General features: G+C 37.6%; 5 protein-coding genes and 1 pseudogene across 5 annotated transcripts; 1 reads left to right on the top strand and 5 right to left on the bottom strand.

The window, feature by feature from the left end:
• Positions 1-11278: 11278 nt before the first annotated feature.
• Positions 11279-11911, bottom strand: LOC111391595. The gene is made up of 3 exons (XM_023016842.1): positions 11870-11911; positions 11619-11760; positions 11279-11568 (listed from the first exon to the last, which is right to left on the bottom strand). Exons 1-3 carry the CDS (start codon positions 11909-11911, stop codon positions 11279-11281), a joined length of 474 nt encoding a protein of 157 aa, XP_022872610.1.
• Positions 11912-12619: 708 nt separating this feature from the next.
• On the bottom strand, positions 12620-13836 carry LOC111391594. The gene is made up of 2 exons (XM_023016841.1): positions 13694-13836; positions 12620-13562 (listed from the first exon to the last, which is right to left on the bottom strand). The coding sequence occupies exons 1-2, from the start codon at positions 13834-13836 to the stop codon at positions 12620-12622; spliced, it is 1086 nt and encodes a 361-aa protein (XP_022872609.1).
• A 1126-nt stretch (positions 13837-14962) lies between these two features.
• Positions 14963-15877, bottom strand: LOC111391607 (anther-specific protein LAT52-like). The gene is made up of 2 exons (XM_023016854.1): positions 15597-15877; positions 14963-15491 (listed from the first exon to the last, which is right to left on the bottom strand). The coding sequence occupies exons 1-2, from the start codon at positions 15745-15747 to the stop codon at positions 15154-15156; spliced, it is 489 nt and encodes a 162-aa protein (XP_022872622.1). The 5' UTR covers positions 15748-15877; the 3' UTR covers positions 14963-15153.
• A 523-nt stretch (positions 15878-16400) lies between these two features.
• On the bottom strand, positions 16401-17389 carry LOC111391610. Its single transcript, XM_023016858.1, has 2 exons — positions 16931-17389; positions 16401-16833 (listed from the first exon to the last, which is right to left on the bottom strand). Exons 1-2 carry the CDS (start codon positions 16937-16939, stop codon positions 16534-16536), a joined length of 309 nt encoding a protein of 102 aa, XP_022872626.1. The 5' UTR covers positions 16940-17389; the 3' UTR covers positions 16401-16533.
• Positions 17390-19555: 2166 nt separating this feature from the next.
• On the top strand, positions 19556-19987 carry LOC111391593 (uncharacterized mitochondrial protein AtMg00860-like). The gene has a single exon (XM_023016840.1). The coding sequence runs from the start codon at positions 19556-19558 to the stop codon at positions 19985-19987; it is 432 nt and encodes a 143-aa protein (XP_022872608.1).
• Positions 19988-22112: 2125 nt separating this feature from the next.
• Positions 22113-22184, bottom strand: part of LOC111391592 — a 3587-nt pseudogene continuing 3515 nt past the window's right edge.

Genomic DNA, 22184 nt, shown 5'->3' with positions numbered 1-22184 from the left:
GTATGAATTTTAGTTTTTTGAAATTTTTTTGAAACAATAACTAGAAATATTTTCATGATATAAGAAAATAATTGCAAATTATTTTTACAATTGCATAACAGTATTGTATCATTTAGAAAAAAATATACTTATATATTTCATACTTGAATAAGAAGTATACAAGATTATACAAATTATTTTGCTTGTATTCTTTGATAGTATTGATATAATTGAGTTGAATGTGAAGATTATATTTTTAAATTTTGTGTAATTCAATATTGGAAAATTGAAGATTGAGCACCATATTCATATACATTTATATTTTGTGCTTCATATATATTTAATATTTATTTTATTCTTATGTTAAAAAAATAAAAATCTGAATTTTTTTTTGAAATTCGATTTGGTAAGTGAAAGTACGGTGTTCTGTATTCTCGATATTTGTAAGTTCAAAAATCGTATATAAAAATACAGTAAACTGCAAATACGGTAGGCAACATATACGGTAAGTTGCAAATACGGTAGACATCATATACGGTAAGCTACAAATACGATAAATTGCAAATACGGTAGGTAGCATATAAGATAAGGTGCAAATACGGTAAGCTGTAAATACGGTTGACAGTATATACGGTAAGCTGCCTGCAAATACTGTAAGCTGTATATATAGATTTATAATTTGTTATAAACGTATAAAATTTATTTAATGTTTAATTTTTTAAGTATTAAATGTTGTAATTCAGTATTGTTTCTTTTTTTAAAATTGTATTTTCGAGAATAAAAAAAATGGTTATGAAATTGCTAATTTTAAATGTGTTTTTTTGTTGAAGATAAAAATAATTTTTTTTTATGTTATTTGTAAAAAAAAAATTTATTGTAATTTTATTAGCGTAATAAGAAGATTTATTATGCATTTTTATTTTTTGCATTTTGTAAAGAATTTTGTTTATAGTGATTGACAAATGTTCTTCTACATACGCATCATGCCAACAATATTAAAAATAATAATAATAATTTTAGTATATATAAACTCTATGAGACAAAAAAAATCTTCGCGCATGAGCAAAAAAAAAAAGACTTCGCAAAGTGTGGAGAGATGACAAACTATCTCTCCACACAGTGTGAAGAGAAAAACAAAAACTCTCGGGTCTTTATCTGCAAGTTTCAAGAGGTATTTTCTCAAACAACTTTTGAGCAATGCATTGAACACTTTAATTCCTGGCTTATAACCCGAAAGTATAGTTTCATTGAAAATTGCATCCGCTTCCAATGTCTAAGAGCTGTTATCAAGTAATTGTAAAATATTGAATTTGGGTGGTATCATAGAGCCTCTATTTGTAAAAGTAATGCCATGGTGTTATCAATATTCCCATCTCTGCATAACTCACAAATTGTTTCATTGTATGAATAATGGGAAAGCTCTTTCCAATACCGTAAAATATGATTTGCATGCTTAGAAACTGAGATGTGACTGAAATTTAAAGAAGACATAATTGATTTTGAGTCATGTTTTTTGACTTTGTTTCATCGTATATATGAAAAATTTACAATTTTGAAATTTGACTTGTAATTAAGTAATTTGAAAACAGTGCGGAGAGTTTCTTCTCTCTGTACTGTGCAGAGAGTTTTTTTACTCCGTACTGTGTGAATAGTTTGTCAACTCTCTCCGCATTGTGTAGAGAGATTTTTTTTCTCTCTGCACTTTTTTTTACTCCGCACATGGTTTAACTCTCTGCGCACTGTGTGGAGAGTTTTTTTCTCTCTGCACTGTACGAAGAGTTTTACCATGGTGCAGATCAACTCTCCGCACTGTGCGAAGAGATTAACTCTCTCCACACAGTGCGGAGAGTTTTTTTTGCTCTCCGTACTGTGCGGAGAGTTTGTTTGTCATCTCTCCACACTCTGCAGAGAGTTTTTTTACTCCACACCGTGCAAAGAATTTGCTAACTCTCCGCGCATGGTTCAACTTTCTCCACACTGTGCTGAGAGGTTTTTTCTCTCCACACCTTTTTTATTTTTTATTTTTACTCCGTACTTGGTTAACTTTCTCTGCACTGTACGAAAAGATTTTTTTTTCAATTTTACAATATTGAATTACACAAAATTTAGAAATATAATTTTCATATTCAATTCAATCATATCAATACTATCAAAGAATACAAGTAAAATAGTTTGTATATTTCTTATTCAAGTATGAAATATATAAGCATATTTTTTCTAAATAACATACTGCTATGTAATTGTAGAAATAATTTGCAATTATTTTCTTATATCATGAAAATATTTTTAGATATTGCTTCAAAAACTTTCCAAAAAAACTGAAATTCATACACTAATAAAAATACGATAAATACAAAATTCGTGCAATGCATGTAATAGCGACTAGTAAGTTAAAATAATGTCTCTGGCAATGGCTACAACAAAGGATTCATGCCTCATTTCTATGCACACTATAAATATCAAGGTTCTAAAATATGTAATGTTTGGTAATGCGTTTAGGCCGAATATCATGCATTACAAGCATATGCATGATTATGTAAAGCACATACGTGATTATACTTTTTTTAATTTTTAATATTATATAAATATTCTAAACTACTAAATAAATACAATAATGGATTTTTTTTGAACTCTAGTTTTTTAATTTTTTTTTCAAATTGTTCAATATTATAAACTCTACAATTAGTTGAATTTTATATTTATTCTTTAAAATTTTAACAAAAACATATTGTCCAAAATCATAAATACTACAATTACTTGGTAATTAATTCTTACAATTAGATTAGACATGAACACCAACTTAAAAATTCTAAATCTTGTCTAATTATTTATCGGATTTCAATTCAATCTTCTCTTCTTCATTCAAGTCATCTTTTGTGTCATCCAATACAAAATCATTTTCGTCGTGCTCCCTTATTTCAATTCAAAAATCAATGTTACTTCTTGTAGATGGTAAGATATTATTGGCAACCTCCTTTCATCATCACAATCATCAACAATTCAAAATTGTGCACAACTAGTATCAATTGTTTGTAAAACTAGCGGAAAACGTAAGAAGAATGAGGCTCGGATACGGTGTAGATAGTTTGCAACTATAAAAAAAAATTATTTTGATTTTTTAAACGTTAAAACCCTACATATTGCTGCATATAATTTATGGGCTTGAGTAATTTGGGCTAATTTGATATTTATTAAGCTCAATTTACTATTTTTAAGATATTAAAATGTGTTGGGCTTTACAATACTAATTTTGACACAAGTTTTAATACAAATGCGTGTGCATTTTGGTGTTTAAGTGTCCATATGCAGACAACGAAATGGATATACCGCATTATCATCCGCATGCCTTATATGAGAGACTTTTCCAAAATGCATAAAAAATATGTGGAGATATGCGAAGCATAGATGTGCATTATAGAACATCATTAAATTTTAGCCCATGCTGGATGGATGTGAAAGCTAAGCAAACTTGAATGCTTAATCGAAACTCGTCAAATTTTCTCAATGAGAATTGTGGAAGGTTGGAAGGGCATTCTATCTATGGTGAGAAAGTAAAAAACTAGGTTTCAAGTTAATATGAAATCTCGATTTCCTTCCAATTCGATTCGTACTTTTTGCAAGCAAGAAAATATCCGAATGAACATGATAACAAATTTAATCATTTTTCTAAATCAAATAAATTTTTATTTCGTACAATCACTTACGACTAATAGTGTGTTGCATAAAACAATTCCATGCCTAAAATTATATATATTCCAGCCAAGGACCAATTTAGACATTCTCTTTCGTAGGGTCAAAAATTAAAGCACAAGTTTTTAAAACAACATAATATTAATGAAAATAAGTCAATACACTATCACCATGATAACCTACGCATTTTTATACTTTGACAACGTCATATAATTACAACATTATCAATATTCCCCTCATGGGGTGGCCGAGTTGGTGGAGTTGGTGAATGCGAAAACCTTTAATCACGAGTTCGATTTTCCGTACCAATACTTTCTCGGTCGAGTCTGTAGCACAAAGCTTGCCTAGTGCAGTTTACTTGGTTGGCGTGGTTTGCAGGTTATTGCGTCAGTTTGAGGGTTTACCCAGTGCACATCCGAAAGATAGCAGTTGCGGGTTCCCCGTCATTAAAAAAAAAAAAAACATTACCAATATTATCAAATTCATTATATAACAATATTTGCATACATGATACAATATTCAACTACTGGTAACAAAATAAAATATTTCAATATTTCACATTGAATCTTCGTCTTACTTCCATACAAAATTGACAAATGTTTTTAGGAATTTTTTTTCCCAACTTTTTAGTAGGTTTACTTGTGACTTTTACTGTTATAAATTTATTTGGACAATTTATATACTGGCCTATTGCCGGTGCAGGAAAATTCAGCCACATTCTAGATAATTCTTCAATTGGCGATGGAGTATTTTTCCCCCCCTTTTTCTGCTGATTATTTTTTTGATTGTTCCAAGTTTGCTTAGACAAGAAGATTCAAGAAATGGGCTGTAATTTATAATTTTCTCTAAAGCTTTCTTGAATGTCGGTGTTGTATCTTCATTTACCTCCTCCTTCTAGAGACCAAGAAGATGAGCCTTGAAGACATGAGCATTCGGGGTCTCTTCACAGTCGATGTGAGTGTTGGCGACGAATGTAGTTTCGTGAGCTGAGCTTGGAATGTTGGCTAAAGTGCTCGAGAAGGGGAAGCCATGAAAAAAGGGTCCTAGACATCGAGAGAAAATGGGTCGGTGATGGTTCAAAAGAGTTGCTGAGAAATCATTACAGATTTATTATTATTATTATTTTCTTTTTTTTAAAAAGTCTCAAAAATTTTGTGGGGTCACGTGGGGTCCGCCCCTGATTCCAGCTTTTCCATCAAGCAAGTAGTATGACACAAAGGCATTAAACGTGTTTTAGCCCATCCAACAATGTGAAATAATAATTTTTTTTATTTGACGACCAATTTCTCCTGAAAAACATATAATTTTTCTTAAAAATATTCTAATCCTTCCATGAATTAGTTATTTTTTAAACGACTCACAAGGGAATATCAAACACGAAAATTAAATCAAGAATATATCTCCTGCGGCCTATTTATTGGTTTGTTCTCTTTTACCAACTCGAATCAAAGCATTAGGACTCGTTTGATATAACTTGTACTTTTATTTTTATTTATTGCTCAAGAATTTCCTAAGGAAGTTGTCAGATAAAACGTTTTGAAAAAAATATGTTCAAAAACAATTTCTTAGTGTCAAAAGTAATTTCAACTTTTCAAAAGTGGTAATTACACAAATCCATAGTTTATCTATTCATAGTTCCCAAATAAGAGTGAAAGATTAATATTTCACTAATCAGATTTTTTTTCCATTTCCTAATTAATTTAAAATTATTTAATAACTATCTCTCTCTAAAGTCACATAAAGGAAAATTTTAGAAACTGTATTTTCTTTAAAAACTCCTTGCACGTCCTTTCCATAAAACCGTCATTTCCATATAAATCCACATCCCTCTCGTATCCCATTTTTCGATTAAATCGATATTCATCCAACCCATAGTCGGACGTTCATCACTGTCGTTCTCCGGCGATTCCCCGAACACCTTCTTCCATTGTCGGTCACATATTTTTTACATTCCTTCCCAAAGCAGTAGTCACAGTTTAACCGAAGTCTTCTAAAACTTCAACGATGACTCGTTCAGGCAGTGGGAAACGTGGGGAGAAAACTGGAATCCACGAGTCAGGAAGAAGAGGTAAAAGGAAGTTGGATGAAGTGCAGAAGGAATCATCCTCTAAAAGACAAAAATCCAGAAGTTCGGTCGCAAAACGGTCGTCGAAGAAGGTGGTTTTTAATATTTTTCAATTGTTCATTTATTTCGAGCATACCTATCTTCATTTTAATCGATGGATAATGTGTATGGATGAAGTATTTTTGAATTTGTGATGTATGTTGTGTTGAATTTGTTGTGTGGATTTGTAATCGAAATGCCTGATTATAGTAAGGGTTTTTAATGTTTTTTTCAAAAGTGGTTGTTCATTTGTGAAATATGGAACGCTATTGTGTTGTTCTATATGTGTGTTGTTGATTTCTTTTTTGGTGGACGGGATCTGTGACCTATATGTTGGTGTTTGTGTCTACCTGGATTTTCACCTGTGACCAAACTGATGAGTTTTATTGTGATCGTTGTTGCAGGCCTGGAGATACATTATACCCGAGAAGAGTTGGTTTCCGGGTAAAATTACAATTACCCCCGTCAAAGGTGTGGTGTTGAACTTCAAAAACAATCTCAATGAAGCCCAACGTCGAATCCTTCAGAATACGTGTTTCGCTTACTTCCTGCAATGCGAGGAAATTGTTATCCAATCTCAGCTGATACACTACTTTCTGCCGAGACAAGTACAACAACCTAATGAGAGTGAGTTGTGGTTCAACATAGCTGGAAGATTTGAACGGTTCTCAATTTTAGAATTTTGTTTGGTGACTGGTCTGAGATACATCGGCGATGATGACATAAGTAGGATGGAGAAGACTCCATCACAATTGAAAATTTTGTATTTTTCAACGTTGAAAAATGTTACTGATGAAAATATCAAGGACGCATTTTTTTGTTCTACTGACATTCCGGATGAGAATGTTCCATGCTAGGTGCATTGTATTTCATAACGTCTTATCTACATCCGAGAGACTACAAGAAGGCTGTGGATCACTTCTTATTTGTACTAGTTGAAGATTTTAGTGCGATGAATGTGTTTCCATGGGGTAAGTCGTTGTTCGACAAACTAGTAAATTCATTGAGGGAGGGGTTGAGTAAGAGATCAACACATTACAGACTCAGAGGATTGCTTGTAGCCTTTCAAGTGTGGATTTACAAGACAATTCCCAGTGTTGATGGATACACGACGAGAAGGATTTCCAGAGTGTACCCCAGGATAATGAACTGGACGGTTGATGATCACCCTTCGACTGCGAAACTTGAGGGACCTGAATGCTTCTCCAATCCGGACATAAGTGACCACCGATGCAACAGTACTGGTTTCGAAATATTAAACTGGAACATTTTTTTCATGTTCCAAATCATATTTCTTAGGTCACAAATATATTTCGTCAAGTCACAAATTGCATTCTCGAAGTCACAGATTTATTCATTATGTCACACGTTTTCAGTATAGGTCACAAACATTTTCACAGCGCCATTTGCCCTTGTTATATCACAATTACTGGAAACAAATTGAATATGTGTGATGTGCAAAATTATATCTGTTTGTTCATACATAATTTTTGGTTGTTGACATTGCACTTTTTGTTGTGATATGAATGGCAGTTGGAAATATGTGACCTGGACCCCCCACCAGCTGAAATGACAATGCCATACATGAGTCAGGTGCAGTATGAGAAACCTATCCTACCTGATCGGTCACACGGGGAGAAGAGAAAGGGTGGTAGCATACACCGATCAGATCATCGTGCTGGGATTAGTACAAAACTAAGTAATTCAGGAATGAAACAATCTACTCCCATGCTTTTGATAACTAATGGATGATTAGGACACTCTGATCTCCCCATTGATGATGATGACTTTGTTGACGCACCACCCAATTGGAAGGGGACATCAATCCATGAAGATTCTCCAAGTGGGGAGCGTAAGTCAGATGACACCACTGATTCAGAGGATATGTCGTCAAAAGATGTAAGCTCTTCCAATTTCATCTATCATGTCACAAGTCCATTTGGTCACATAAAAATTCAGGTCACAGGTTTCAATGATTAGGTCACATACCAATACACGTTTCACTGCTGATCACAGATTAATGTTATATTTCATCATCATAAGTTTACTGATTATAGGTATTCATGTGATGTAGGTGGTCGACGAATTGAGGAATTATTTCAAAGGGCAGATATCTGATCTACAGTCTGAGAATCGGTTGCTAAGCAAACAGCTCAAGTCAATGCAGTCACAGGTGTCATCTTTAAAGTCTGATCAGCAAAGGAAACTGAAGCTGCTAGTTCGTATGCAAGGTGAAATTCGTACTGACATGTTGGACATCAAAGCACACATGCAGTGTATGTCTGATTCTGTGACTACATTGATATCTAGTTCAATGGAAGAAATTATAAAAAAATTCAGAGAGAACGCAGGACCAGAAATTGTTGTAGGGTCTGGACCAACATGCAAAGTCAGTACCCCAACTGTGACTACCTCTTACTTGTCTGTTACCACAAACCGTTTGATATACACTTCTCATCAAATGTATTTTTGTTCTGATTTTCAGGGTGCAAAAGTAGAACGAAGTGTTGATTCGAAAGACAAAGCGAAGGTTGACTCTGTGTGTGCAGTTGAATTTCCATGTTCTATTGAACCTCCATCTTTTGATCTCGATCTTGGATTCACACAACCAAGCCAGATTGTTGCAAAAACATCTAAGGAAGTTGAAGTTCAAGTGGAATCGGTCATATCCGATGTTTTGAAAGACACGAAATGTTTTGAGCAAGAGGTATCAAAAAATCTATGTATTTTTGTTGATTAATGCATGTCACATATTAAAAAATACATTTTATTACGCAGCACTCACCTAAGGCTGCACCAAGTTCTGGATTGCCAGTAAAGAAGGCTCTAAAGCCAGCTAAAAACACTTCAGTCCCCTTATGTTGCCGACGAAATGAAACAAATGAAATCTTCAGGAAACGAAGTGGTCTTCAAACACTACAATCAGAATGTACAAGATGCAAATGTTGCTGACTTTCAAAATTGATTTCAAAGAGGATACAAACCGCATACAAGTACGAAATTGTTGTCCTATTTTCATAATGTTCCAAATAATGATTCGTACTTCTCGTTTGCAGGAAGAAGTTCAATGATAAAGATGATGTCATCCATCCACCTTTTTCCATCGGTCAGTACTTGGTGGGAAACAAGACATGGTGGTACGAACTTGTATCCAGGGAGGTGTCGTTGACTAATTCGGTAAGTTACTACACAAAGTAAACAGTTCTAAAGGGTATGTCACAGTACAGGTCACGTTAGTCATAGTTTTTTGTATACTAGTCACACAGAGCATGGGTCATAGATTACACGAGCAGTAGGTCACGGATGATGCGTAGGTCACAGATCACGCGAACAGTAGGTCACAGCGATGCTTGGGTCACAAATCACACGAACAGTAGGTCACAATCCGCGCTGCATAGGAAACACATATCTGCAGGTGCAACAGTATAGCACACGTCTTTATTACGTCCGGGTTCAGTTATTGAGTGGTCACTAACTACAGATTGTAGTGATCACACATTCTAGTCGAGTCACACATCAAATTAACAGCTTATTGCATCATGTTTTCTGGTGTATATATGGTTTCTAAATTGTTTATTGTACTTTCATCTCTATAGCATATGGACGTGTGCTTCTATTATATACGTCAACTGGCAAGAAGTATGAGAGATTTCAAGTTTGTAGCTACCACAACGGACTCATTGTTCCAGGCCAAGCTCAAGCACATGTATCCTAGGTTCAAGGATGATACAAATGTTCTTGTCACAGATGATAGACTGATTGACGATATTACCGGTGCACGAATTCCATTGAGCACTCCATGGGCTGAAGTTGACCTTGTGTTTATCCCACTTCTGCCTACCAACAAAGCATATTGGATGCTTGGAGTATTGGACATAAAGGCACATACGTTGCGTTTATTGAATTCGTCCAAGAAGACATACAATGATATCAAAGTCCGTACTGGAATTGAACCCTTTGTCAGCATGCTTCCGCATCTCATGAAATGTGTTGGAATATGGAAAAATGATTCCATGGAGTTGAATATGGATTTTGATTTCTCTCTTCCCCAACAGAAAAATGGGCAAATTTTTTTCCCTCCACTAACAGTTAAACATATTATAAAATGCTGGATTTCATAGCTAATATTCTGTTTTTTGCGTTCCTAAACATGATTGTAGCATTTACGTGGTCAAGTACGCGGAGTACATACTACATGACGATATATGAACCATGCCCATGAAGTTTGATGCGGGGAGAGTTCGGTTGGATGTAGCTTCACTGTTGTTCAAACATCGCGAAATCGGGAAAACTAGAAAGTCGGTGCAGCCTACTGGTGGGGAAAGTATTGTTTTAGAGTGATAATGCAATTAGAAGTAACATGTTGTAATAGATGGAAACAATGTCTCGTGTTTTGAAAATTCGTTTGTAATGACAACGCAATTCTTACTTTTGTCTGTTTATATCAAAAAGTTCATTAATGTTTGGGGACTTTACTACAATGTTTTTTCAGAAGTTTCACTATATATCATATTTTGCTATATTGACAATGTATCGAGGACAAAGTCTCAAAATTTAATGGTTACCTGCAGTTTTTAGGATTATCACAGGTCACCAGTTTTTAGGATTATCTGCAGTTCACAGGTCACTGGTTTGTGTAATTTGGTCACAGGTCAATTCCTATTGTCACAGGTCACTGCATCCTGGTCACAGGTTACCTACAATTTTTAGGATTATCTCAGGTCACCAATTTTTAGGATTATCTGCAATTCACAGGTCACTGGTTTGTGTAATTTGGTCACAGGTCAATTCCCATTGTCACAGGTCACTGCACCCTGGTCACAGGTTACCTGCAGTTTTTAGGATTATCACAAGTCACCAGTTTTTAGTATTATCTGCAGTTTACAGGTCACTGATTTGTGTAATTTGGTCACAGGTCAATTCCCATTGTCACAGGTCACTGTACCCTGATCACAAGTCATTGTATATTGTTCACAGGTCATGGAGAATTATCACAAGTCAATCCAATCTGGTCACAGGTCATTGAAGATTTGTCATAGATCATTTCATACTTCTGTCACAGCTAATTGCAACTGAACCACTTCCATTTTCCTGAGTCTTTGCAATATGTCACTGGTCATATTTTGTTGGTCACAGTTTATCACATATTTGTCACATGTCATTGGATATTGATCGTATGTCACTTTATCCTAGTTACATGTCTTGATAAATGGTCACAGGTCTCTACATATTGGTCACAGCTCATTGACATCTAGTCACAGATCATTTCATATATTCACAGTTGATTGCAGAGGGGTCACAGGTCACTGCATTCTGGTCACAGATAATTATACAAGTCACTGCATTCTGATCACATGTCATTAATAATGATCATAGTTACTGCATACGAGTCACATGTTATTGTAGAATGATCACAGATCATTAATATGTGTCATCCAATGTTGTGCATCCTACGTTTACAAAAAATCAATGAATGAAAAAAACGAGGGAATTATAAAAAATATATCAATGTGTATTTTCAGTCTTCATCCTCTTCCTCTCTTTATTCTTGTTGCTTTGACTCAACGGAACTAAGCTGCTGCATGTTCTATGATTGTGACCACTTTCACCACATCGATCGCATTTGACGGTTATGTTTTCCTCGTACGCTGGTCTGAATCTCTTGTCAGTAAGCCTTTCACAACTTCGCTTTTGATTAGGTGCAATTACAACTATGTCATGGACATCATTTGGCACTATCCATTCAGCTGGATTTCCTACTGGAAAAATGGTTTCTTGGTATGTATTTTTGAATGCTTCACTTTGTAGTAGTAGGAGCAATATTCATATGGATCCATCTTCATACTTGCAAACACAGCCAAAGCATGTAGACAAGGTAGTTGATCAACTTGAAGCATCCTACATGTGCATGTCCGATTTTCTATATCAACAACGAAAGAGGAACTTTCACCGCTAACTGAGAATATTGCCTGATTAATAGGGGAAACCTACAGATATAGACTCAAGTTATAGGCATAACAAGTCACGTAATTAAAAAGTAGGACACAGATGAAATTGTATGTCATGTAGTTATATATAATATTGCACAAATATTACTGAAACACAACGGTACAGATCACAGTAGAAGTCATAGCACATGTCACAAATCAGTTCAGGTAAGTCACAAATTATAGATTAGGTCACAGTAATCAAGTTTACCCTCAAGTTTCTCATATATGTACTAATTTCCCTCATCTTCTTCTCATACTTGATTGACAAGGTTGTAAAAGTGCCTTGGGCGTCCTCCTTGTGTCTACAGAACCAAGATTGTAGAATTTGTCTCAATGACTCCAACAAAGCTAGAATAGGGTAATTCTTGGCAGACTTTGTGACCGCATTAACCGACTCCACAATATTCGATGTCATTGTCGAATACCGGTTTGAAGGCATGTGGAAACGTGACCATCTCTCAGGTCCAACTTCGTCCTACAAACAAAAACATGGAAATGTGTATTATATGGTGTACAGTACCATGTTAAACGTATTTATGTGAATATCATCATAGGACAACGTATAGCATAGTACCAGATAACCCCTTATCTTTTCATTAATCGAGCCGAGTTGTTGCATTTAATATTCATATTCCAATAGTGTGTAGGCACGAACAGCTGCATTGAATGCTTGTGTTATGTTTTGTCCTGATCTCCCGTACCGTGATTTTAGATTTTGTAGTAGATGGTACGAACATATCCCGTGATATGCTCCCGGATACATGTTTTCAATTGCCTTTTTGATACTATTGTGACGATCCGACACTAAGCACAAACTATCTCTATCCCTATATGCTTTTCTCAACTGTCTAAAAAACTATGTCCAGGAGTTGTCATTCTCGTTATCCCCAATCCCGAAAGCAAGTACATAAATGCTGTTATTTGCATCTTGTGTACATGCCGTGAATAAGGTGCCACCATAGTGTCCATTTAGATAGGTGCCATCAACCACAACAATTGGCCTACAATGTTTCCATCCCCGTATAGATGCACCTAGTGCCATAAAACAATATTTAAACCTATTGTGACCATCAATTTCTAGACTTGTGACTGATCCAGGATTTGTTTGTTGTAGCACAGAAAAAAAGGCTGGTATCTTATTGAATGAATCAGTTGGATCACCCCTAAGCAATTTCAGAGTTTCCTCTCGAGATCGCCAAGCTTGGACATAATTCAAAGATACTCCATATGTATGCAGCATGTCGTTGCGTATATCATTCGGTGTGTATATTGTGCGCGATGATGTGTACTTGTACTTAATGCAAGTTGACACAACCATCTTTGTTACTTGTCTATGAGTACTGAGTACGATGTTTGAAGCACATATGTGACCTTCTGCAATGTGTCTGATTTTAAACATATCTGTTCTGGCTAACTTCGATGCTCTACATATCCAATTACACTCATCACGTGAACATTTTACAAGATAGTTTTTCTTATCGGACCGAACAACCACGTACTCAAACATGTTTTGGATTGCATAAAACGACAAACTCAATTTCATTATTTCCTTGTTACGGAAGACTCTTCCTTCCTCTACCTCCCTAGCATCTGCCACCGCCACAACTGTGACCTCATGCTCAAGATTGTCACTAGATGGATCCATTATTGCTCCACATATGTCTGATGACATATCTGTTAATGAAAATCCATGTTCGTTCGATTGAACATCAACTGATAGCGCAATAGGCTGTTTTTCGATATCTGCAGTTGTCACATCGATGTGAATTGGATATTTCGCAGGGTCTGTTTTTCGATATCTGCAGTTGTCACATCGATGTGAATTGGATATTTCGCAGGGTCACGACTCATATCCTTTAAAATCATGTAAGACAAGACATTCTCGTCACTTTTGATTGCTATTGGAGGCAGATCACTGTTCAAAACATACTTCATTGTCACAGCAACTTTTGCAGGGTCAAAGCTAAACTCTTTCATAACTGTGTCGACAAGCCTCACAAACCCGCAACTACGATCAATTAACACCAGTGACACTTGTGATCCATTCAACAGACACACGTGAATTAACCCCATTTTCTGAAAAATTAGCAAAGATATGATCAGCCTAACATCCAAATATATGTTAAATCTAACTGCAAATGGGTCAAAATTACGTTAATGGTCAAATGTCACAACAAACATATCTCGAATTTCAAGTATCATTGTCACGTATTGAATACATGCAGGTCACATATTTTTATTTCCCAGATTTTTTTTACGAGAGGTCACAGATCATTGCATAGGTCACGTGTGAAATTCAAGTCTTTATATATTGGTTACAGTTAATTGCATGTCGGTCACAATTCTGTTAAATGATCACAGGTCAAAGCAAACGCATGTCGTATCTTGAATGTCATGGTCACACATTGAATACATGCAGGTCACATGTACATATTAAATCACAATTACATGCAATAATTAGTCACAGTAACTAAGTATAGATCTGTCGCATATGATTAGATTCAAACAAGAGCATCCGTATCATAAAACACAGATTCAAACACATCACACATTTCGAGATACAAACACCCATGCATACTGAATGCATGAGGTTATATCTTGTATCCAGGGTCACATGTTTTCCATAACGGTCACAACAGTTTCGAACAGCAATGTCCGATATTCATGATCACAGTTCTGTCAAAAATCACATTTTTGATCAATCGAAACTTGTCTAGCATGAATAAACGACAAATTATAATAAATAAATCGCAATTACACACCTGACCAATTTAATTACACGCCTGAATAATGTAATCAGTGACTGTTCGAGACACCGTGTTTTAATCCGACGTCATACAACCCGCGACTGCAATTTGTGATCAGAATTCGGTTTCACCGCCACTTCCGCAAGAACCGGCCATAATTGGATGTATTTTCAGATCTTCTGGCTATTGAAATCAGATTGAAAGATGAATTATTCTTTTTTTGGAGAATCCTGATATTATGGTATCTCAGCCTATTTGTTCGGAATTGTTTTCCATATCAAATTATATTAATATTTATATTTATTTTTAGGCCAATTTCTGATTTTTGAAATATGATACTTATTTTCTTATTTTTGAAATGCCCTATACTTAATCTCTTGTATATGAAATTTTCCCTTTTCAAAAACTCTGTCAAAGAAGCCCATCGGAAGATATTTAGATTAAAACATAAATGACCTAGGGTTATAACTTGTATATATTAATTATTGGAAGAAGAGAAGAAAAATATTGAAACTCCGCCATTACATAACAAACTTCTCATATTATACACTGTTTGGTGGGGTAAAACACAGCGCAGGAGAAGCCATCACTTATTCATAATATCCTCCCAATTAATGGCAAAAGCTTTTCAATAATCTTAAATTCAATAATCCAAATCCTGTGGGGCCAGACCCAATTCATCAAGAACTTCTTTGCAGCCTGAGACAGACTCTGGTGTCATGAACCCAAGTGGGTTTGCGTAACGAACAGCATCGTGCATTCCACTGTTTTCAGTGCACACAATTCTAGCCGTTTCTAGGCCGGCCATTGCCACACTACAATCGGGTTCGGGACTCTTGGTTAGAGTCACTTCGCAAATGCTGTCCTCGTGATTTCCACTTACCGTGAGCTTATAGTGTCCATTGCTATCTGTTACGCCCTCGACCGAATAAGTCACATTCCTAGTTATCCGGTCAGTACATTCCAACTTCAAAGTTGCACCTAAACAAAATATAGAGCTACTTTAGATATTTCGAATTTTTGTATTTAATGATTAAATGTTACCTAAAATGATGTCTCATATACCAAAAATTGTTGAAAATTTACCTGCGATTTTGTGACTAAGCTTGGTCTGGAACTTGACGCGGCATGGATCGCAGTATACATCGCCTTCGACGTTGAATACTTCTGGTGCATGGCAATGAGCAACGGCGGCAAAGGCCAAGATGCAGAAAGCAAGAGCAACAACCTTTGCCATTTTTGTACTTTTTTTTGTCTCTCTTCTCTGGTCGTGTGTGAAAAAATGGAATGCGTTGAAGAGCCTTTTATATAGAGAAGGAAGGGTGGGGCAATAATTTCTCAAATGGTTTATGATCCCTCCCTACTTTTAGAGAGTTTTATTCTCTATTTTACCTTTACTCATATTTGAGCCAAGGAAAAATTGGATGGTTTTCCTTTGTTTCCCCTTTTTTTTTTTCTAAACTAAATATTAATAAATTTAGAGGTCCAATTAATTTATAGTAAGATGTTGGGTTTGAATACTTCGACCAAAAAATTTAAAAAAAAAATAAAAAAAATTTACAATTAAAATTAAGCTTTTTTTTATATATCACTGTAAATTATGGGTATCGATTAAATATTTCATCTTCCGCTCTAATTTTCATTCATCGACTGGATTAATAAAAAGTTAACCAGAAAATACACTCATCTTAGACATAAATTGAGAAATTTAAATGATTTTATATTCTCATAACAACTGCTTAAAACTTTTAAATTTTATGTTCTTATAACAATTGCTTCGAACTTTTCTCTCAAGTCCAATTCTAGTGTTTTTCGCATATAAACAGCAGTTTTATAAAACGATTCAAAAGCAAAAGTGTAGCATGGTATCACGTAATTTCATATTTTAACCTATATCAAGGTAAAGAAACTGAAAATTGTGATTTTCTCAGTCACAAGAACACGTGCAACAGATCATTTTCTGTGATGCTCAATTGATGAGGACAGGGAGAGATCAAGCTGAAACTACAAAATCACCGCCAGTTCACGTAAAATCAAGCTGAATGTATGGATGGTACATTTCAGAATGAAAATTGTTGCCCCTTTCGAATTGAAGCAAGTTAGAATTCCATATATATGACATCTGCCTCGTGGAGATAGAAACTTTCCAGTCGTGAAGTTCATAACCCAAAAGAGTAGAAGATTGTGTTTCAGATTTCGGCAATCTCTTAAGTAGTTTGTACAAGCCAAACACATTTTTCTGCTGCCACAGATATGGGATAAAGAATGACCGGTATTTGGGAGGTGACAATTCGCGATCTAGATATGGTAATGCTGCAACCACCTATGGCAGAAAACAATGAATGAATACACACCTCTCGATAGATAATAGATTCACACACATAGATTCACACACACACACAAAGAGAGAGAATATTTACCTCCCACATGTTCAAGTCACTCCCTCGAGAAAGATAAGGTCATTGCAGCTGCAACTTTACAAGGAAGGTGCATTTTTCTAGATCTTGGAGCTGCAACGTGTTAGGCCTCCCGTCCACTTCATCTACTCTAGAAGACTCAAGAAGGGGGGAGAATCATCTGGAACAAAGGTTAACTAAATTCTGTTTAGGAGCATGTGGGGAGGGGAATAAGTTTGTTAGAAACAGGTTATAAATAGGGGGCTTAAGGTAGGAGATAGTTAGGCAATTATTAAGTAAGGAAAAGGAGTCCTGTAAACATCTATACACTTGTAATTTCTGCAGTTTATTTCAGTCAATTTCCATTTCAGATTCAGTCTTCTTTTTAGAATCCTATCAAATTGGTATCAGAGCACCAAAATCCTGATGGCCCAAAAGAAAACCGATGGAAGGGTAGAAGTAATGGAGAAAGAAATCGAAGAATTGAAGGGCGAGATGCGACAGCTTCTAGGTTTAGCAAAATCAGTAGAACAGTTAACACAAAGCATGGCCTTGGTACTGCAATCCATGGAGGAAACTAGGTGGACAATGGTAACCATGGCAAATCCAAAAGCTGGAAAAGGCAGAATTATGGAGAAGGAACGATCCAGCAATGTTACCGAAGCATCACTACCACCAAGTAACCCTCCGGCAAGCAGGGGCGAACAACGCAGCCTGGAGCATGGCAAATGGCCAAAGGAAACGGGCGAGGCAAGTTTCGGTGAAAGTTTGGACAGGGGTGAGAATTGGCGAAGCATTCGTAAACTCGAGATGCCCATTTTCAACGGAGAAGACTCGGACGGGTGGTTATTCAGGGCCGAAAGATATTTTGACATTAATGAATTAACCGAGCAGGAGAAACTGGGGGCTATAGGGGTGAGCCTCGATGGCGACGCACTTTCCTGGCTTCAATGGAGGAGGCTCGAGCTCCGTTTCAAAATTGGAAACAGTTCAGGCAGCAGTTGTTGCTACGTTTTCGGCTGATGCAGGAGGGAAGTATGTGTGAAAGGTTTCTGGCGATCAAACAAAGGGACACGGCGACTGAGTCCCGACGGGAGTTCGAAGTCTTGGCTGCCCCACTGAAGGAGATACTAGACGAAGTCCTAGAAAGTACTTTTGTCAATGGGCTCAAGCCAGAAATACGGGTCGAAATCAGGATACTGGGCCCAAAAGGACTGGGCCAGATTATGGAGTTAGCCCAAGGTGGAAGACCGTAACTCCATAATCAAAGAAACAAGGGATTCAGCAACCCACAGAACCCCCAAATTACTCCCAAATCGCTGGAAGCCAGAGACGACTTTCCCTACCAAAACTGTCACGGTGGGAGAAAAGTCAATCGAAGACCGGCGAGAACGTCCGACCAGGCGTATGTCGGACGCGGAATGGTAGATGAGGTGCGACAAAGGGCTTTGTTTCCAGTGTGATGAGAAATTTACCGTGGGTCACCAGTGCAAGAATCGCGAGCTACGAGTTTTGTTGGTTGAAGGGGAGGATAACGAAGAAGCAATTGATGGTTCAGAGGCGGTACAACCCTTCGAAGTGGCAGACAAGGTAGAACTATCATTGAATTCGGTGGTAGGGCTAACTACCCCCGGCACCATGAAGTTGAAGGGAAAGGTAGGCTCAAGTATAGTAATCGTGCTAATCGACTGTGGAGCAACCCACAATTTTATATTAGTAGATGTTGTCCAGAAGTTGGGAGTTCCAACCACAGCAACAACAAATTATGGGGTGGTTATGGGAACAGGCAAGTCAATGAAAGGGATGGGAATCTGTAAGGGTGTGGTTTTGGAATAGCAAGGTTTGACCATAGTTGAAGATTTCTTGCCATTGGAATTATGGAGTACAGACGTGGTACTTCGGATGCAATGGCTGGGGAGTCTAGGTAATATGGAAGTGAACTGGAAACTTCTCACCATCAGATTTCGAATGGGCGAAACTTTGATGACGTTAAAAGGGGACCCAGGACTTAATAAATCCGGGGTTTCGTTAAGGGCCATCGTGAAAGCATTACAAAACGAAGGGCAGGGAATCTGGGTAGAGTATGACGAGCCAACTACTGGGATGGAAAATAGGGCGGAGTTGCCCAAGGGAGTGCAGACATTATTACAGAAACACCAGCATATATTTAAAGAGCCACAAGGGTTACCACCACATCGAGACACAGATCACTCAATTCTATTAAAAGAAGGAATTGAACCAATTAGTGTCAGGCCTTTCCGATACCCCCACATCCAGAAAAACGAGATTGAAAGACTGGTTCGAGAGATGTTAAATGCAGGGATTATTCAGCTAAGTGTTAACCCCTTCTCTAGTCCCGTACTACTCGTCAAGAAAAAGGACAGTAGTTGGCGGTTTTGTGTAGATTACAGAGCATTGAATAAAGTGACGGTTCCAGACAAGTTTCCCATTCCTGTGATCGACGAGTTATTGGACGAACTCCATGGAGCCACCGTATTCTCTAAACTTGACCTCAAGTCAGGATATCACCAAATCAGAGTTAGAATGGAGGATGTTCATAAGACTGTGTTTAGTACGCATGAGGGACATTATGAGTTCCTTGTCATGCCCTTTGGTCTCTCCAACGCGTCGGCAACTTTCTAATCATTAATGAATCAGGTTTTCAGATTTAGGGCCTATTTAAGGAAGTTCGTGCTGGTTTTCTTTGACGACATTTTAGTCTACAGTAAAGATCTCCCTACGCATGAACAACACTTGGAGATGGTATTTACCTCTCTGGCCGCCCATCAGCTGTATGCAAACGCGAAGAAATGCATCTTCGCCCAACGACAGATAGAATACTTAGGCCACTTGCTGTCGGCCGAAGGAGTGGCGACCGACCCAAACAAAATAGAAGCAATGGTGCATTGGCCTACCCCCCGCAATCTCAGAGAATTAAGGGGCTTCTTAGGCTTGATTGGCTACTACAGGAGATTTGTGGCAGGTTATGGGGCAATATCTTGGCTACTAACCCAACAACTTAAGAAGGACGCATTTGGATGGAATGGAGAGGCAGAAACAGCATTCCAGAAACTGAAATAAGCTATGACAACGGTCCCTGTCTTAGCCTTTCCAGATTTCTCTAAGGCCTTCATCATCGAAGCAGATGCATCAAGTCACGGGTTGGGAGCGTACTCATGCAAGAACAACAGCCCATCGCATATTACAGTCAGGTGTTGTCTGCCAAGTCACAACACAAATCTGTCTACGAGAGGGAGTTGATGGCAATTGTGCTCGCTATCCAAAAATGGCGACATTATCTCTTGGGAAGAAAATTCATAGTCCGCACCGATCAACGCAGCTTAAGATTCCTCCTTGAGCAGAGAGTCATCCCGCTGGAATTTCAAAAATGGGTAACCAAACTACTGAGGTATGAGTTCGAGATACACTATAGACTGGGGAGGGAAAACAGAGCTGCAGATGCCTTGTCACATGTCCCCAGCACAGTTGAACTAGCTGCTATCACAATTCTCCAGGTTATTGATGTCCAACTGATAAGCAATCAAGTGAAAAATGACCCGTTGCTTTCAAAGATTATGAATCCTTTACAAGAAGACCCAGATGCTTACCCTAGATATTCAATCGAACAAGGCAAGTTACTTTTCAAAGGTCGCCTTGCCATTCCTCAAACTTCTTCCCTGATTCCTTCTATCTTGAAGGAATTCCGTAGCAGCACCATGGGAGGACACTCTGGATTCCTACGGTCCTACAAAAGACTAGCCAGCAATCTCTACTGGAAAGGGATGAAGAAAGACATCCAGAAGTTTATGGAAGAATGTGCGGTTTGTCAGCAAAACAAGTCTCTTGCCCTTTCTCCAGCCGGACTCCTACAGCCATTACCAATACCCAGTCAAATATGGGAAGATGTTTCCATGGATTTTGTTGAAGGCCTTCCCACATCTGGTGGATACAATGCCTTGCTGGTTGTGGTCGATCGACTGAGCAAATATGCCCATTTCCTACTACTGAAACATCCTTTCACAGCCCCAGGAGTAGCAGCCCTCTTTGTTAAAGAAATCAAACGGTTTCATGGTGTTCCTAACTCCATCATCTCTGACCGGGATAAGGTCTTCCTAAACCATTTTTGGATGGAAATTTTTCTCCTGCAGGGAACAACTCTACGCCGGAGCACCGCCTACCACCCTCAAACGGATGGACTGACTGAAGTTATTAACAAGTGCCTAGAAACATTTCTCCAATGTTTTTCCTATGACAAACCTAAGAGCTGGTCCACTTGGGTTTCCGTGGGCTGAATATTGGTATAACACGACATTTCACACTTCTACAAATACCACTCCATTTCGAGCAGTTTATGGAAAGGACCCCCCGCCTCTAATTTGTTATGGCAGCCAATCCACTGAGGTACAATCTGTTGAACATCAGTTGCAGGAGAGGGATCTAATGTTGGATGAACTGAAGGCTCATCTTAGTCGTGCCCAAGATAAGATGAAGTTAATAGCGGACCAATGTCGAAGGGATGTCCAATATGATGAAGGGGATTTAGTCTATGTCAAGTTACGTCCATACCGCCTTCGTTCTTTGGCAAAACGACCTAATGAGAAGCTGGGGCCTAAATACTTTGGCCCGTTTGAAGGGCTGAAACACATAGGACCAGTAGCCTACCGTCTGGACTTGCCTTCCAGCGCAACAATACATCCGATTTTTCAATTATCACAATTGAAGAAGGCCCTGGGATCAAACACAGTACATCAATTTGTTTCCCCAGCAACTCACTGCTGACTTGGAATGGGTTGTAGAACCAAAGCAAATTTTGGGCAAACGTCAAGCACCTTTACGTCAACCTCCAGGGAAAGAAGTACTTGTACAGTGGAAAAACTTGCCTGCGACAAATGCATCTTGGGAATCAGTGGACTCCATCTTACAACACTTCCCCAACTTCCACCTTGAGGACAAGGTGTGTTTGGAAACTGGGGGTAGTGTTAGGCCTCCCGTCCACTTCACCTATTCTAGAAGACTCAAGAAGGGGGTAGAATCATCTGGAACGAAGGTTAACTAAATTCTGTTTAGGAGCATGTGGGGAGGGGAATAAGTTTGTTAGAAACAGGTTATAAATAGGGGGCTTAAGGTAGGAGATAGTCAGGCAATTATTAAGTAAGGAAAAGGAGTCCTGTAAACGTCTATATACTGGTAATTTCTGCAGTTTATTTCAGTCAATTTCCTTTTCAGATTCAGTCTGCTTTTTAGAATCCTATCACAATTATTGGCACAAAATAAGAGG

This window comes from Olea europaea, unplaced genomic scaffold (assembly GCF_002742605.1).
Source record: "Olea europaea var. sylvestris unplaced genomic scaffold, O_europaea_v1 scaffold807, whole genome shotgun sequence".
NCBI lineage: Eukaryota > Viridiplantae > Streptophyta > Magnoliopsida > Lamiales > Oleaceae > Olea > Olea europaea.
Note: the sequence above shows the minus strand (reverse complement) of the source record. Positions and strands in the feature narration are given on the sequence as shown.

Excerpts from the sequence above, each read along its gene's own strand:
- LOC111391607 (XM_023016854.1), bottom strand. The coding sequence starts at position 15,747 with ATGGCAAAGGTTGTTGCTCTTGCTTTCTGCATCTTGGCCTTTGCCGCC. Across the intron at positions 15,492-15,596 it reads GCTTAGTCACAAAATCGCAG|GTGCAACTTTGAAGTTGGAA; the intron begins GTAAATTTTCAA and ends TATTTTGTTTAG.
- LOC111391595 (XM_023016842.1), bottom strand. The coding sequence starts at position 11,911 with ATGTGCTATGACTTCTACTGTGATCTGTACCGTTGTGTTTCA. Across the intron at positions 11,761-11,869 it reads ATCTGTACCGTTGTGTTTCA|GTTTCCCCTATTAATCAGGC; the intron begins GTAATATTTGTG and ends CTATATCTGTAG. Across the intron at positions 11,569-11,618 it reads TGCTTTGGCTGTGTTTGCAA|CATTCAAAAATACATACCAA; the intron begins GTATGAAGATGG and ends TACAAAGTGAAG.
- LOC111391593 (XM_023016840.1), top strand. The coding sequence starts at position 19,556 with ATGAATCAGGTTTTCAGATTTAGGGCCTATTTAAGGAAGTTCGTGCTG.
- LOC111391594 (XM_023016841.1), bottom strand. The coding sequence starts at position 13,836 with ATGGGGTTAATTCACGTGTGTCTGTTGAATGGATCACAAGTGTCACTG. Across the intron at positions 13,563-13,693 it reads AAAGTTGCTGTGACAATGAA|ATATCGAAAAACAGACCCTG; the intron begins GTATGTTTTGAA and ends TGACAACTGCAG.